The sequence below is a fragment of the Anguilla anguilla genome, chromosome 12 (assembly GCF_013347855.1).
Source record: "Anguilla anguilla isolate fAngAng1 chromosome 12, fAngAng1.pri, whole genome shotgun sequence".
NCBI lineage: Eukaryota > Metazoa > Chordata > Actinopteri > Anguilliformes > Anguillidae > Anguilla > Anguilla anguilla.
The window spans coordinates 1,863,097-1,877,075 of record NC_049212.1 but is presented as its reverse complement, the minus strand read 5'-3'; the positions used below and the strand labels follow the sequence as shown (position 1 = coordinate 1,877,075).

General features: G+C 44.7%; 1 protein-coding gene across 4 annotated transcripts in view; it reads right to left on the bottom strand.

The window, feature by feature from the left end:
* LOC118209727 (echinoderm microtubule-associated protein-like 2) overlaps positions 1–13,979 on the bottom strand; it is a 44,098-nt gene that overhangs the window by 15,959 nt on the left and 14,160 nt on the right. For 3 of the 4 annotated variants that reach the window (XM_035385296.1, XM_035385297.1, XM_035385298.1), the window contains exons 2-5: positions 12,525–12,758; positions 10,796–10,922; positions 5,336–5,443; positions 95–123 (exon numbers count right to left, since the gene is read on the bottom strand). In XM_035385296.1, the coding sequence (XP_035241187.1) occupies positions 95–123; positions 5,336–5,443; positions 10,796–10,922; positions 12,525–12,758 (498 nt within the window). Of the gene's footprint in view, positions 1–94; positions 124–4,160; positions 4,303–5,335; positions 5,444–10,795; positions 10,923–12,524; positions 12,759–13,979 lie in introns of those variants that run through there. The other variant, XM_035385299.1, reaches the window with a different exon arrangement.

Genomic DNA, 13,979 nt, shown 5'->3' with positions numbered 1-13,979 from the left:
TTCCTAATTAGATGCAATCATGGCTTCTTTTTCAAATAGACAAATTAAGAGCCAATGAGGTAGATCATCTGCTCAAAGGTACAATAAAACTTACCGGCATTGACGGTGCATTCTTTGGATTTGCTGAAAAGTAAACAGGAAATAGTTTAGAAAAGCATCATATGGACATAAAACACATTAAAACAAACTTTTCACATAAGATGAACAGTAAAAAAAATACTTGTGAACGTTTCCTTTACAGCATTTTCAGCATGGAGACTAGCTGACCGGTCTCAGCAGCAGAAGTCTGAAAAATTAATGCTGAGCTCCTACAATGTGGTGGATCATTCCATCTCCAGGACGACACTGAACAGACGACATGCAGCTGAGGGCTGGGGCAGGGCTGCTCTGCACCATTTCAGAAACCTTTCTCTGAACACACACAGACACACACAGCTGCACACCATTTCAGAGACCTTTCTCTGAACACACACAGACACACACAGCTGCACACCATTTCAGAAACCTTTCTCTGAACACACACAGGCACACACAGCTGCACTGCACCATTTCAGAGACCTTTCAGTGAACACACACAGACACACACAGCTGCACACCATTTCAGAGACCTTTCTCTGAACACACACAGACACACACAGCTGCACACCATTTCAGAAACCTTTCTCTGAACACACACAGGCACACACAGCTGCACTGCACCATTTCAGAGACCTTTCAGTGAACACACACAGGCACACACAGCTGCACACCATTTCAGAGACCTTTGTCTGAACACACACAGGTGTGGCTGCTGTCGCAGTTCCTGAATATAAGGACCAAAGGTTTAAGCAATAAACTGCCCTGGGTTGCTCGACAATACATTTTAACAAAGTAGCCTAGAGCTAAGTCAACAGTACAAGGTTTCTGAATAAGACTGGTGGTTAAAAGGCTATTTTATTAGGTCATACTCCTGGTCAAGACCCAACAAAAGATCATTTACCTGATGATGGCAGATTCTTCTTAAACTTATCAGGTAGTCATGGAAAATAATTCTGAAAAGTTTGAGGGCTAATTACTTGCCTTCTCACTCTTGTTGCTGGTGGTTTTGAGAATGTATGTTTTCCCTGGGGTTAATCTTTCAGCTAACTGCCCATTTTACTCAAGGGAGCCTGATCCAGTTTAACTACATGGGAGAAGATTACAAAGTATACAAGCTGTAAAGAAGGAAAATGAAAGTCTGGGTTTCAGACACACACCACACATTCAGCAGGCTTTTCTGAGGATTTTTCCGCATCCAATTAAAGAGATGTGCAGGCGGAGCCACAGCAGCAGGGCAGGTCGTTGATATCCCATGAGGCACTGGGTGGGGGGGGTGGGGGGGGGGGTGGGGGGGTGGGGTTGGGCAGAGGGGGACTGACACCGCAATGCTGCAGAGTCGCTGATTAAACAGAGTGGCAGTTTGGCGCACAGGCTGCCAGCCTGGGGTCCAGGGCGAGCTCTGTAATGTAATGGAAAAGGGAGGCGGCCCCTCTTTGGCCAGCCAGGATTTATGGGTCTGTTTGGAAAAGCGACCCGTTCACCGGAACACTATCAACAGGAGGACTGAGGGCACATATCTGTGAATGCATAATTATGCTGTGAGAAGCGTAGACAAACTGGATGTTTATGCTGTTTACCGGTTTTTCTGACAGACTAGAAAGTGGAAGAGAAAATGATGACGCGTGTGTGAAAAAGTGCTGTTGGCTGTTTTCGTAACACGCAGGCCTGCGCTCACTCTCAGACTCCGATGGGCTCAAGTCCCGCTCACTCTCAGACTCCGATGGGCTCAAGTCCCGCTCACTCTCAGACTCTGATGGGCTCAAGTCCTCATTAAAACTGTCGGTGACTCTTCATGCATTCATCAGAACAGCGGCTTCACTTTCAAACAGAAGCCAAGTTGGAATCTGCTCATGTGCGGCCAATTTAGGTGAAGCAAAAAAATAAAAATAAAAAAGCTAACAAAAACGAAAACAATGCATTTCAGCTGAAAAGTCTGAGATGAAAATGAAATTGTTACAAAAGGATAACATTTCCAAGGAGCCACAGGGAACATGAATGTTAGCGAGAAATTAGAGAGCACTAGATTCTCAGACACTGTTGATAACCATTCAAAACACAAATTAAAAATTGATTACAGGAGTGCAGTCACGGTTAAAATAATGACTGTTATAATGCTTCCATCCCAGTCCTTTTCCAGAGATAGCTCTGCCAATCTCTGCTCCCTCAGGGGAAGTTCTGTGGCCTGTCACGTTCAATGCCTCACCAAAGCAGACAGGAGGGCTGCAACGCTGGCTGCTTTTCAGTGAGTAAATGAAGGAGCTCAGAAGGTGTGCAGTGGTCTCTTCCACGCTGGCATAGGTTGAGCCATTAAACGCATGCAGATCTGCCAGACTCACAAAGGAGGATCTGGAAATGAAAGTGGGGGCGTGGGTATTCTGCATCGATTCAAAATGTTTTTTTGTTCTTTTTAAACGCTGCCAACTGAATCTGCAGGGCTCTTCCAAGAACTGGAACCAAAATTTGTTTGTTGTGATGCAAAAGCTCAAAGGAAATCATAGCTTGATGAGCAGGGAGAACCAGGAAGGGAGGGGAAATGACAAACTTTCTCGGTTTAAATGCTCTCCTCAGTAAAACACCTCCACTGGATCAAAGCAATCGAGTGCTCTAGCATTATATGGGTTGGTTTCATAAGTCAATTCATGTTATGCAACTTTTTAATTAGATGCAAATCTCCTCTCCCCAGCCAAGAAGAGAGGAACCGTCTCCACAGTTAGTCTCCAACATTAGTGGAGGTCAGTGCAACAACACAGCCAAACACAATTTTTTTGTTCTCATAAGTACAAAGATTTGTCTGAATTATGCATTTAAAAATAATACAGAAGTGAGTACTGTTACCATTGCAAATACATCAGACAACCTCCTCAGGATGTTGTTACATGTGTTGATCTCCCCAAGGGAGGCAACCTTCTCAAATTCCCACAGCAGCAAAACAGCTATTTCATTGTATAGTAGATTTAGATTATTCAATTAAAAGCTGAGAAACAGTTATCTAGATTCCCAAATCATTTGAACAGCCAAATTAAAGTTGTAATGTGAATTTTATAGTTTAAACTTTGACTTAAATCTTCATTATGGATTCTTCACCTTGTTATTCAATGCTTTTTATAAACACATTAAATGTGTATGTACTAGAGTTACATTAAATATACAGATACAGAAAAATAGTACTCTATAAATCTACAGGATTTGAGCCTGCTGAGACAAAGCAGGTAGAGGAAGCACAGCAATCGCATTACATCATCTTTATCATTGCAGGCTACCGTACACAGAAACGTTAGATAATGAAGCCCTTTGTCCATGCAGTGCTTGGTTCCTTATAAACATCGGCAAGCACTTAATCACTTCCAACAAATCTAATAACCTAATGCAAATATTATATGCCATATCTCCCACCCCTCCAGTGTTGGAGTCTGCACCCAGGGCATGGTGGTCAATGGATCTAAATGTGCGCTGAGAGAGCATGCTAATCAATGTCTGCCTGCTGCAGAGTCTGCTCAGACACATCAACGTAATGAATCTCCCATTAGCGCAGCAGGGCTCGCCCCGTATGTCCGCAACACGGCACTGCCCCACAAACGCACCACAACGCAGAGAGGATCCTGCTGAGGAGGCACGCAGCACCCGCCAGCGCCGCTGAGCGCTCGCTCCAAACCGCCTGCAGCGCTGAACACGGAAATTCAGTTCGTTGAGGCCAATTTTAAACATGTTGGTTTCATAGATTTTTGTGAATTTGCAATGGCAAAAACATGCGTGCAGAGACAGAAAGGAAGCAGATTCATTTTAAAACCAAACTCTTTGTGTTCCCTGTTCTTTGTTAGGTAAAGGCCTTCTGCAAACACACTTCCAACAAAGCCCAGCACATAGACTATAATCACATGCAGAAGCTGTTGCAACAAATGCATTCTTTTCACCGCAAACGACTGGGAGTCACCAGGAGTCAGAACTTCTCACGCTAGCACTGAGTGCTAACACAGCTTTTAAACTAAAGCAAAACAGCAAACTGCACTAAGGCTTCTTTGGCTAATATCAAAGACCTTACTGTCACCTGATCCTGGCTGACAGAGGAGCTGGTGTTTGTTTACCTGGATGATCTTTTCATGGTGAATGCTGTCGGTCAACAGAACAAACGGAGCTGCTCTTGTATCAGGAAACTCACTGCCTCCACTGCTGTTTCAGGGAACTTTAGCTCCGCTAGTTTATGTGGACTTTTCCACCAATGGCAGTGCATTTCCTGACCCTGCCTCACTGTGGCCACACCCCCATTAGTCTAACCCAGTAATCTCACGTGTCAGCAAGGGGGAGTGCAGAGAGGAGGGTGTGTGCTGATGGTCTGTTTTTTTTAACAGAACCCAATTACACTGTCATATAACTGTGTGTGACTTCCAGGGGCTGGCTATGCATTTCTCAAACAATGTCCAGATGTTTTTGATTTAGTGATATCTAACTGCATAAGTGTTCAACAGAGACCGAAAGGCATACTAGTGTACTGACAACAGTCTTCAATGACAAATAGATTAATACAAACAGGAATAACTGCAACAAATTAAGCATTTCATTGATTATTTGCAACTATTTTATAGAAAATGGGTCACACATGTTTAAATACACACACACACTTTATCTTTTGTACATGCAATCTTAACTGTCTGAGGCCTTTGCTGTGACTGTACTCTGCTGACTCCACCCTACAGGCACTGCAGCACTTGCTGTCAGACACACCAGAGAGTAAATTATTCATGCTGGTCAATAACCTGCCTGTTGTTGCTGTGAATCGAACAGATCTACACGGCACTGGGACGGCAACAGCCAGGGCGCTAACCGCTGCAATCCAGACCCAAGCCTACACTATCACATTCGCTAGAAGCAAGAAACAAAAGGCTGGCCTTTGTTTGACAAAATGACTCCGGGCTGAAGACTTCTTTTGTGCAAGAGTTTGGGTGAATTGGCTGTGGCTCTCAGTGACAAGGGCTGTCAATTAAGGACAGAGTCCATGTTCGAGAGGGAACAGGAAGAAGGTCATCTGTCTGTTCGGGTTGTGAAGTGGGACTATTTTTCTGACAGATTTGCACCCCCCCCCCCACCCCCGCCCCACTGTGTCTCCACTCTGCAGAGCAGACAGAAGGAGAATCTGACAGACTGCTGCTGTAGAGTACTACAGGGTCTTAGAGCAGAACTTCTGCATGGTTCTGTCACAGAATAAAAGGAGGGAGAGAAAAACGCATGTTTGGGGTGGGGGTGGGGTGGGGGCGGAGGGCACCTGTCTCTCTTGCTGCAGGAGGAGCTGCTGGAGGAGGTGGTTCGGCTGCGGGAGTCTGACGACATGTCTCTCCTTGCCGTGGATAAGCGCTCTGTCGACACGCTTTTCCTGAGGGAAGAAGGGAGGGAGGGAGAAAGACAGGGGGGAGAGCAAAGAACAGAGAGAGGGAGAAAATGAAAGAGGAAAGGAGAGAAAAAAAGCCAGGGAGAAAAAGAGGGGGAGAGAGATATGAGAGAGTAAATAAGATGAGCAATCATAAGAATGGATCCTTTTATTCCTGTTGCTGATTGTGCTGTTAACATCGATGACACACCCTGGAAATGCAAGAGCTAGCATTTGCATAATTTGAATATGAGAGAGAGAGTCGTTAAAAGAGAAAGGTCTATAGGACAGGAAGGAAGAAGGAAAAAGAGATGGAATACAGCGATTATTGTTTTAGAGTTTGGTTCGATTTTGCTTGAAAAATAACCACGATTTTTTCCGATATTTTTCAATGTTTTTTAAAGAAATATGAATGTACCATAAAATTGAACTGACCTGAAATTCTTTTTCAATATCCTTTGAAATGTTAAACACTAACTTTTTAAAAGAAATTTAAAAAATTTCAATCTATTTTAAAGGCTCCAGAGTTGCGTGTATATTACAGGAAATCACTTCAATAAATGAATGTAATGTAATGTAATGATCACTTTTGTCTTCAAAAATATATATGAATTTCAGGGATGTATATTTCATTTTTTTGTTGACTTCAGAATTTGCCTCCCTTATCATACACTATTGACTCTGAAAGTAATACTTTTCTCTGTGGCAGGCAGCCAGCCATCCCCATCGAGCATTTCCAGCCTAGTTTTCAGTGCTCCCCATGAGACGCGTTAGCGAGTTAACTAGTAACGTTGACAAAATCAGTGGACCAGTTTCAAGGCAGATCTGACAGTCTGATGAGTAAAAACTATCAGTTTGTAACAAGCGTTGTTATGGAATATATATGTGTTATTGGGTATAGGTATACGTCACACACTTTTGGTCAAGCTTCAATATCGTTTCTGAGTACTGGGTTCTGTGTGTTTCTGAACTGTCACGTAACTTGCATGACTGTAGGCGCAATGGATTATGGTCATTGTAGTTACTGTGATTCCTATTTCTGTGCAAACTGTATCGAGTAGCTGCCTTTTAAAAACTATAACTTAAAAAAAAACTAGCACAGTGAGCTTATTGAAAAACATAATTCACTGAAATGAGAAAATTAAAATAAACAGGCATTGATTGATTAATTATTTAACCACGGAAATACTGGCTATTTGCTCGGCACCAAACACAACCAAAAGGTAGAATGAGAAAGAGTGTGAATGTGACAGTTGATGATTACCTTACCCTCCAGAAAGGCCGTAAAGAAGACAGAAGAAGCTCTGAGAAGCCACATGACTACGCTACGGAGGAAAAAGGCTTTGTGCATTGGCACAGACATGGAGTCAAGTTTACCATTTCCCTCCCGCACTCCGCAGAGAGGAAAGAGCTAACTGCTTTGAATGAAGAGATAGCTCATGCACGGACAACGGCAGATAAAGGAAAAGCCTTTGTTTGAGGGATTCATGTCCGTGTGCGTTTCTCACCAGATTACAGTAATCAGAAACGGCAGATATGCACAGCCAAGCACTCATGCACTCTCTGTCCCTCTGCTTCAGCATTACAGAGGCCGTGTCTCTTTACCGCGTTCAGTAGCCAGACCTGCGGACCAGGGGCATCAGGCTCATGCAGCGCTACAGTATGGATGTCTGCACTCACGAAGACTGTGAAACGTGTGGTGCAGAATTACTTTCTTAAAACATTTCTGAAGTATATCAGTTTTGTTATATAGGTGAAAATGTGTCAAGGCATATTACAGGCACAGTGAGAAAAGTGCTAAAATGTGCAAAACCAGGCAAAACACAAAATGGAAAAAGTAGTTAAAGAAGTGCAATTAAAAAAATTAATTAATCTTTTCTTCAGTCAAAACAAATTTGGCTTGCCAGGGGCATAGGGGGTGGGGGGGGAAATATGATACAACAAAACGCTACAGCAAATATGCCGATACAGCAAATATGACTCCTTTTAATTGAGCCCAGTTCTTTAAAAAAAATCATTCTATTCTTATCATGCAGTAGGTACCTATTAACCAGTAGGCTCAGTAGGTTGCAATCAGATGACTGAATGGGTACAGTGTCTGTCTTCAAAAATCACCCCATTCAAATCGTGAATGAGATTTTGTGAGGACGTTTGCAGTCGTATGGAAGGCAACGTGAATACTATGGCATTACTATTAATATATTAAATTAAGTTGCTTGCATTGTTCAAATTGTATTATATAGTTACTATAAAGTTATGTATATGTATATGTATTGTTCAATATGTCATACATTGACATTGACGTGTATGGGTGTCTTATCTTTGTCAAAGAACAGGAACCTTTTCGGTTCCATCATGTATCTAGCTCTAGACAGAATTTTTTGAAGCTGGAATGCGTTGTAAGGTCTTCTGAGAGTTTGCCAGGTTAAAAGTCGGACTGATTTGGCTTTTGTCTTCATTTCATTTATTTTCCAGCATTCCTTCTTCCAAAAATGCGGCAACAAAATCAGTCCATAAATCACTACTAGTATTACTATGTTTGACACACGTACACATTACACTTTCTGTCTTTCTCTATTTCATATTCTCAGATAACGTAAATAAATATGTTGTGATAGATTTGATAGATTCCATGTGTCAGTAGAGGGTTTGGATGGGTAGAGAGGTGGAGGGGTAGGGGGGAGGTGGTGTTGAGGTGCAGAGTAGCTCTTCTTCAACCTTGTTCAGTTGACATGCCTTGTCTGCACCCCACACTCTGTGTAAGACACATTTATTATGTATGCATTTAGTTATCTAAAGACAGTTTAGTTTGGTTTGGTTTATTTGACAAAATTAAAAACACATGTATCAAAAGACTAGCACGTGAAGAAATTGTCCTGGACTTATTTCCATTGTGGTCCTTGATGTTCCAAGGACCACGATGGAAATAATCGAAAAGACAGTCTAAAGACAGAACGTTTCTCATGTATTTAATTCACGCATTTTGATGTTAGAGGGTTAAATACAGTTTAACTAAGTCGATTAAACATTATACTTTCATTCTTGTGCCCTCTTGAGGGTGTCTACTGTTATCCTGTTACTGACTAGTCGATCTCATACACACAGAACAATAAAGAAACACAATGCCAGCTCTTTCAGGTGAGAATGGATGAGGCTAGCACGTGTCTGCATCTGTAATATCCACAGCTGGCTCTGGTGGAACCAATGAACTTTTCCACTATAATATTTATTGTGGGGGCGGGCAGGGGTAGGGGCTGGGGAGCAAATATGCCCCCCTCCCCCCAATGTCAAACTTCTCCTCCCCTGCAGCTGGCTTCTTCCTTCCCCTGCTCCCTCTAATTGGACCGCGCTTTTACATATTTACTGTTTCTCTCCTCGGAGTGATCAATTCCACAGAGAACGCACAGCTCTGGTTGTTTGTGAGAGCAGGGTTGTCTTTAGCCAAAGTCGCAGTTTTGGTGAGCAACTGAAAGGATGTCGGAGACATTATCTCTACAAAGCTATGAACCTGTCATTTCCATATACTTATTGATCCCCAGGCTGAAGTCATTCATCAAAGTAAATCATCTTCATTAAACGATTGTAATTCATTTATTTTGCATGATTATACGTGTGAAATTAGTTTTGATAACGCTGGATCAAGCAATTCATATCAAACCCTCGGTCATTCAGTTGCTGCATAGGGTGCTGGAGGAGAGAGCTTCCCATTCACACCTGGGTATCAGCACCTGGTATCTATAATCTACAAGGGGGGGGGTTTTGTAAAGAAAAAAATGGAACAAACTGCCTGTATGTATTTAATGATTTTTTAACGCATTCTAAAAACTCAGTTATTTTAAACCCAAATATTTAGGAAAAGTTGTGAAAGGAGGTGGGTATTACATTTACGGTGTTTATATAATTTTTAAGTCCAAACGCTGCAGCTGAGCACTCTGCACTGTTGGCAAAGCCAGGACAGGTGTTCCCTACAGAGTCACAGCCAATAGGGAGACACGCTGTATTCCACAGCGAGGTCTCAGCCTATAGGGAGACGGGCTGTATTCCACAGCGAGGTCTCGGCCTATAGGGAGACGGGCTGTATTCCACAGCGAGGTCTCAGCCTATAGGGAGACGGGCTGTATTCCACAGCGAGGTCTCGGCCTATAGGGAGACGGGCTGTATTCCACAGCGAGGTCTCGGCCTATAGGGAGACGGGCTGTATTCCACAGCGAGGTCTCAGCCTATAGGGAGACGGGCTGTATTCCACAGCGAGGTCTCGGCCTATAGGGAGACGGGCTGTATTCCACAGCGAGGTCTCAGCCTATAGAGAGACAGGCTGTATTCCACAGCGAGGTCTCAGCCTATAGGGAGACGCGCTGTATACACAGCGAGGTCTCGGCCTATAGGGAGACGGGCTGTATTCCACAGCGAGGTCTCAGCCTATAGGGAGACGGGCTGTATTCCACAGCGAGGTCTCGGCCTATAGGGAGACACGCTGTATTCCACAGCAAGGTCTCAGCCTATAGGGAGACGCGCTGTATTCCACAGCGAGGTCTCAGCCTATAGGGAGACGGGCTGTATTCCACAGCGAGGTCTCGGCCTATAGGGAGACGGGCTGTATTCCACAGCGAGGTCTCGGCCTATAGGGAGACACGCTGTATTCCACAGCGAGGTCTCAGCCTATAGGGAGACGGGCTGTATTCCACAGCGAGGTCTCAGCTTATAGGGAGACGGGCTGTATCCCACAGGGAGGTCTCAGCCTATAGGGAGACGGGCTGTATCCCACAGCGAGGTCTCGGCCTATAGGGAGACGGGCTGTATTCCACAGCGAGGTCTCGGCCTATAGGGAGACGGGCTGTATTCCACAGCGAGGTCTCGGCCTATAGGGAGACACGCTGTATTCCACAGCGAGGTCTCAGCCTATAGGGAGATGGGTTGTACTAAACAGCAGGTCTCTGCATGCCCAGCCCTTTAATCTGATCACCATGATCACGCAGTGGAACTGATTACAGCAGAGAAGTGAGCATGGGGCACAGGCGTTTCTGCAGATGCCATTAAACCGTGTCGGTCCGACTGTGTCCCGCTTAAAAGAGCTTACAGCAGCAGCCGTGATGTCATTCATGGGTGGGGGAGGGTGGGAGGGGGAGGAGAGATGGGATGGCAAGAAACAGGGCGGCTACGACGGACACACATTGATAAATGCAGAAGTGTGCCATTTTTGCAGTTCGGGTTTCTGTATCTGCAGGTCAGACCATGCAAAATTATGTATTGCTGACATCTACAGGCAAAACTTGGTAGTGCAGCACTTGCTTAATGACACACTGGCCCATAAATGATCAGTTGTTTTTTCTTATAAACCAGAATTACTTGCATACTAACCTTTTGATTGACAGCAGCACCTCCTTTTTAGGGGATGAGGGGGAGGAAGGGAAGCCGCCCAGCTGTTTCTGGGGCAGGTAGCCATTGCTGAGGTGCTTGGATGGTAAGGCTTGCAAGAGCTGACGGACTGGTATTGTTTGAGAGAGAAAACACAAATCAGCCAAGACTTACACAATGTAAAAACATAAATACCCTTCCAAAGTTAGTGCTGACACAAAGATAATACTCTAGTCCTGCAAAGAATACAGAGCTGGAGTTTGTTGATTTGTAAAAAGATCTGACCTTGAGCGGCCACTGACTACCTCCTCTACTGTAGATCATTATTTTATAATCCTCCATATCTTTCTGATGTTTAGGCTGTTTTACACTGGCATCTGCCTGCCAGTTCTCTAAGGTAAGTGCACTGTCATGGTGTGTGTGCAGCTTCCCAACACAACATAAACATGTGTAGCTATTATATGTATAAAAATGTACAGGATGGGTATGTGTACAGTACAGTGAAGTATTCCTAAAACTGAATCCCTGCTATCTCCATGAAAATGCCATGTTAATATGAATCAGATCTAGGCTATCTAATGAGTCACAGCAAGTCCTGCATCAGTCATGTTGCAGTGTAATACTCTGCTGTTGATGTAGGATGCTGTTCTGATGGGATGGGTCTACCGATCCAATACGGTGCGCCACAGCGCATTTAGCACAAAGGCTAACGTTCAGCAGGGTATGCGCAGGGTTTTTCCAGCATGGAGATTTCTGAGGCCACCGCCTTGATCGAATCTTGCACCGCCTCCACAAAATTCTTCCCGGTTTTGACATGGAAATATGTCATAAATACGAGTGTTTGGTGCACTTCTATAATTTCTGCGATGGCGGTATTACTCTGCGGTGCCGCTGTATCGCACCAGGAAAGGCACTACTGAACAGTGCAAAGCTACAGCGCTGTATCCACGCGATCAGACACCGCTCTGAGCTCTCTGAGTTCAGACAGGTAGCCCAAGTCTTAATCTCTTTCGCACCAAAAGCACGTCCAATACCTTCAAGTTTCCTGAATTACATCCTGTCAGTTTAATGTTTATGCAGATATGGCCCGTAGAATAACCCACACTTTTTTTTAGAAAGGGAGTTTGTGAGGAGGAGACGGTAAAAAGTACAGAAGTAGTCACCATCTGATCACTACTGCCTGTTAAAAAGCATAATTCAGATTACTAACAAGATGTACATTTGATCACGTGTTCACGATTAAAGTACCACCTCATTTTGAGCCAGGAAAAAACCCTGATACAGGCTGTTGATCAAAAAATAAAAAATACAAAATGGGTTAAAATACATAATGGGTCTGCTGGATGACTCATCAGCTTTAGGCACTGTTCTAATGCATGGATGGGCTCCACGGTCAGGTATCAAATGCAAGCCCTGCCAGTGCCAGCTGTGGCTGGTTTTGGTCTATATGTAATTCCTATTTAAGAATAATGTGTGTCATTCTCAATCCACAACATTATTCAATTACATGGACAAATGAAGAGTCCTGTTTCAATTAATCCACCTCCTCCCCACCATCCAATGGGAATTGTGACCAGAAGAACACCATGTTCTATTCCAGCTGGGGTGAGTTCAGATAGAAAAACACTGCGGTTACACACAGTCTGATGGGAGTTGAAGTCCAGAGCCCGCACACAGCTACAGTACTGGACTACAGCTCCCATCAGCGCTTCTGAAGTCCTGCTGAACGCACCTCCTGCATTCCGGAGAGCGCCGGGACATCCCGGCAGCAGGCCCTCAGCCCTGATGGGCGCGCCCCTCTTCCCGGGCTGCTGGCCCTGCTCCTCGCAGCACCCCAGCCTGCGCAGGGCGTCGGCCAGCGCCGCCTTCAGCAGCTGGATCTCGTCCTCCTGCAGCTGGACGCGCTGCTCCAGGTGAGCCAGACGGTCGTCCACCTCCATGGCACTGCCTGCCGACAGGTTGTCATCTGGGGCAGAGAGAGAGGGAGGAGCCCGTCAGCCAGAGACCTTTCACTGGAGAGACAACACGCCCCACTCTCCACCTTACCGTCGGCCCCTGGAGTCAATCAACACCGGCCCTTAACTCTGACTCGCTGCTCTCTTCCTTTTCCCAACACATGCAGTTTGCTTAGATGATTTCGCTGATCTCTGAAGTAACCAAACTATTGTGAAGGAAAAAAAAAAGCTACATTTTCATAAAATGTTTATATTTTATGATATCTGTTTCGCCTCACAGTAAGAAGGTCGTGGGTTTGAATCTCGGCTTGGGGTCTTTCTGTGTTGTTTGCATGTTCTCCCCGTGTCCGCGTGGGTTTCCTCCGGGTATTCTGGTTTCCTCCCACAGTCCAACGACATGCAGGTAGGCTAAGTGGAGACTCTAAATTGCCCATGGGTACGAGTGTGTAAGTGAATGGTGAGTGAATGGTGTGTGTGCCCTGCGATAGGTTGGCGGCCTGTCCAGGGTGTACTCCTGCCTCTCGCCCAATGCATGCTGGGATAGGCTCCAGCACCCCCCGTGACCCTGCTCAGGATAAGCTGGTATAAATAATGGATGGATGGATGTTTATATTTCATTATATTTATACAAACATGTTACAATGTTTCTCCACAAATATATTTTAGTGAGTTCAGAGGCCACAAAAATGAACTCTACAAACAGTATGAAGAGAAGATGTAAAACCTTCCTTTAACCACGAGGCCAATCTCAGGACCAGTCCTGCCAGAGTACAGGCCCAAGAGTATTCCACAGAAGACAAAGCATTCAGATCTTCAGCAGTGAGGTTCTCATTCTAATTGGTATGGAGGTCTGTAGAACATACCTGTGATGACTGATCGCAGCCTTAATTAGCTAAAACATACCACAGACATATCAACCAATGACAAAACAGACTACAGAGCCAGAGCAGACACCCGACATATGGGACATTCTGTAATTTCTGGGTCTATAATGGAAATTAAGTCTTTGATGTTTTTCCAAATGTACACTATGTGACCAAAACTACCTGGACACCCCTTGGGTCTGGGGCTGTTTTTCATGGTTTGGGCTAGGCCCCTTAGTTCCACTGAAGGCAAGTCTTAATGTAATGACATTCCAGATGATTCTGTGCTTCCAACTTTGTGGCAACAGTTTGGTGAAGGCCCTTTCCTGTTTCAGCATGACAATGCCCCCGGGCACACAGCGAGGTCCA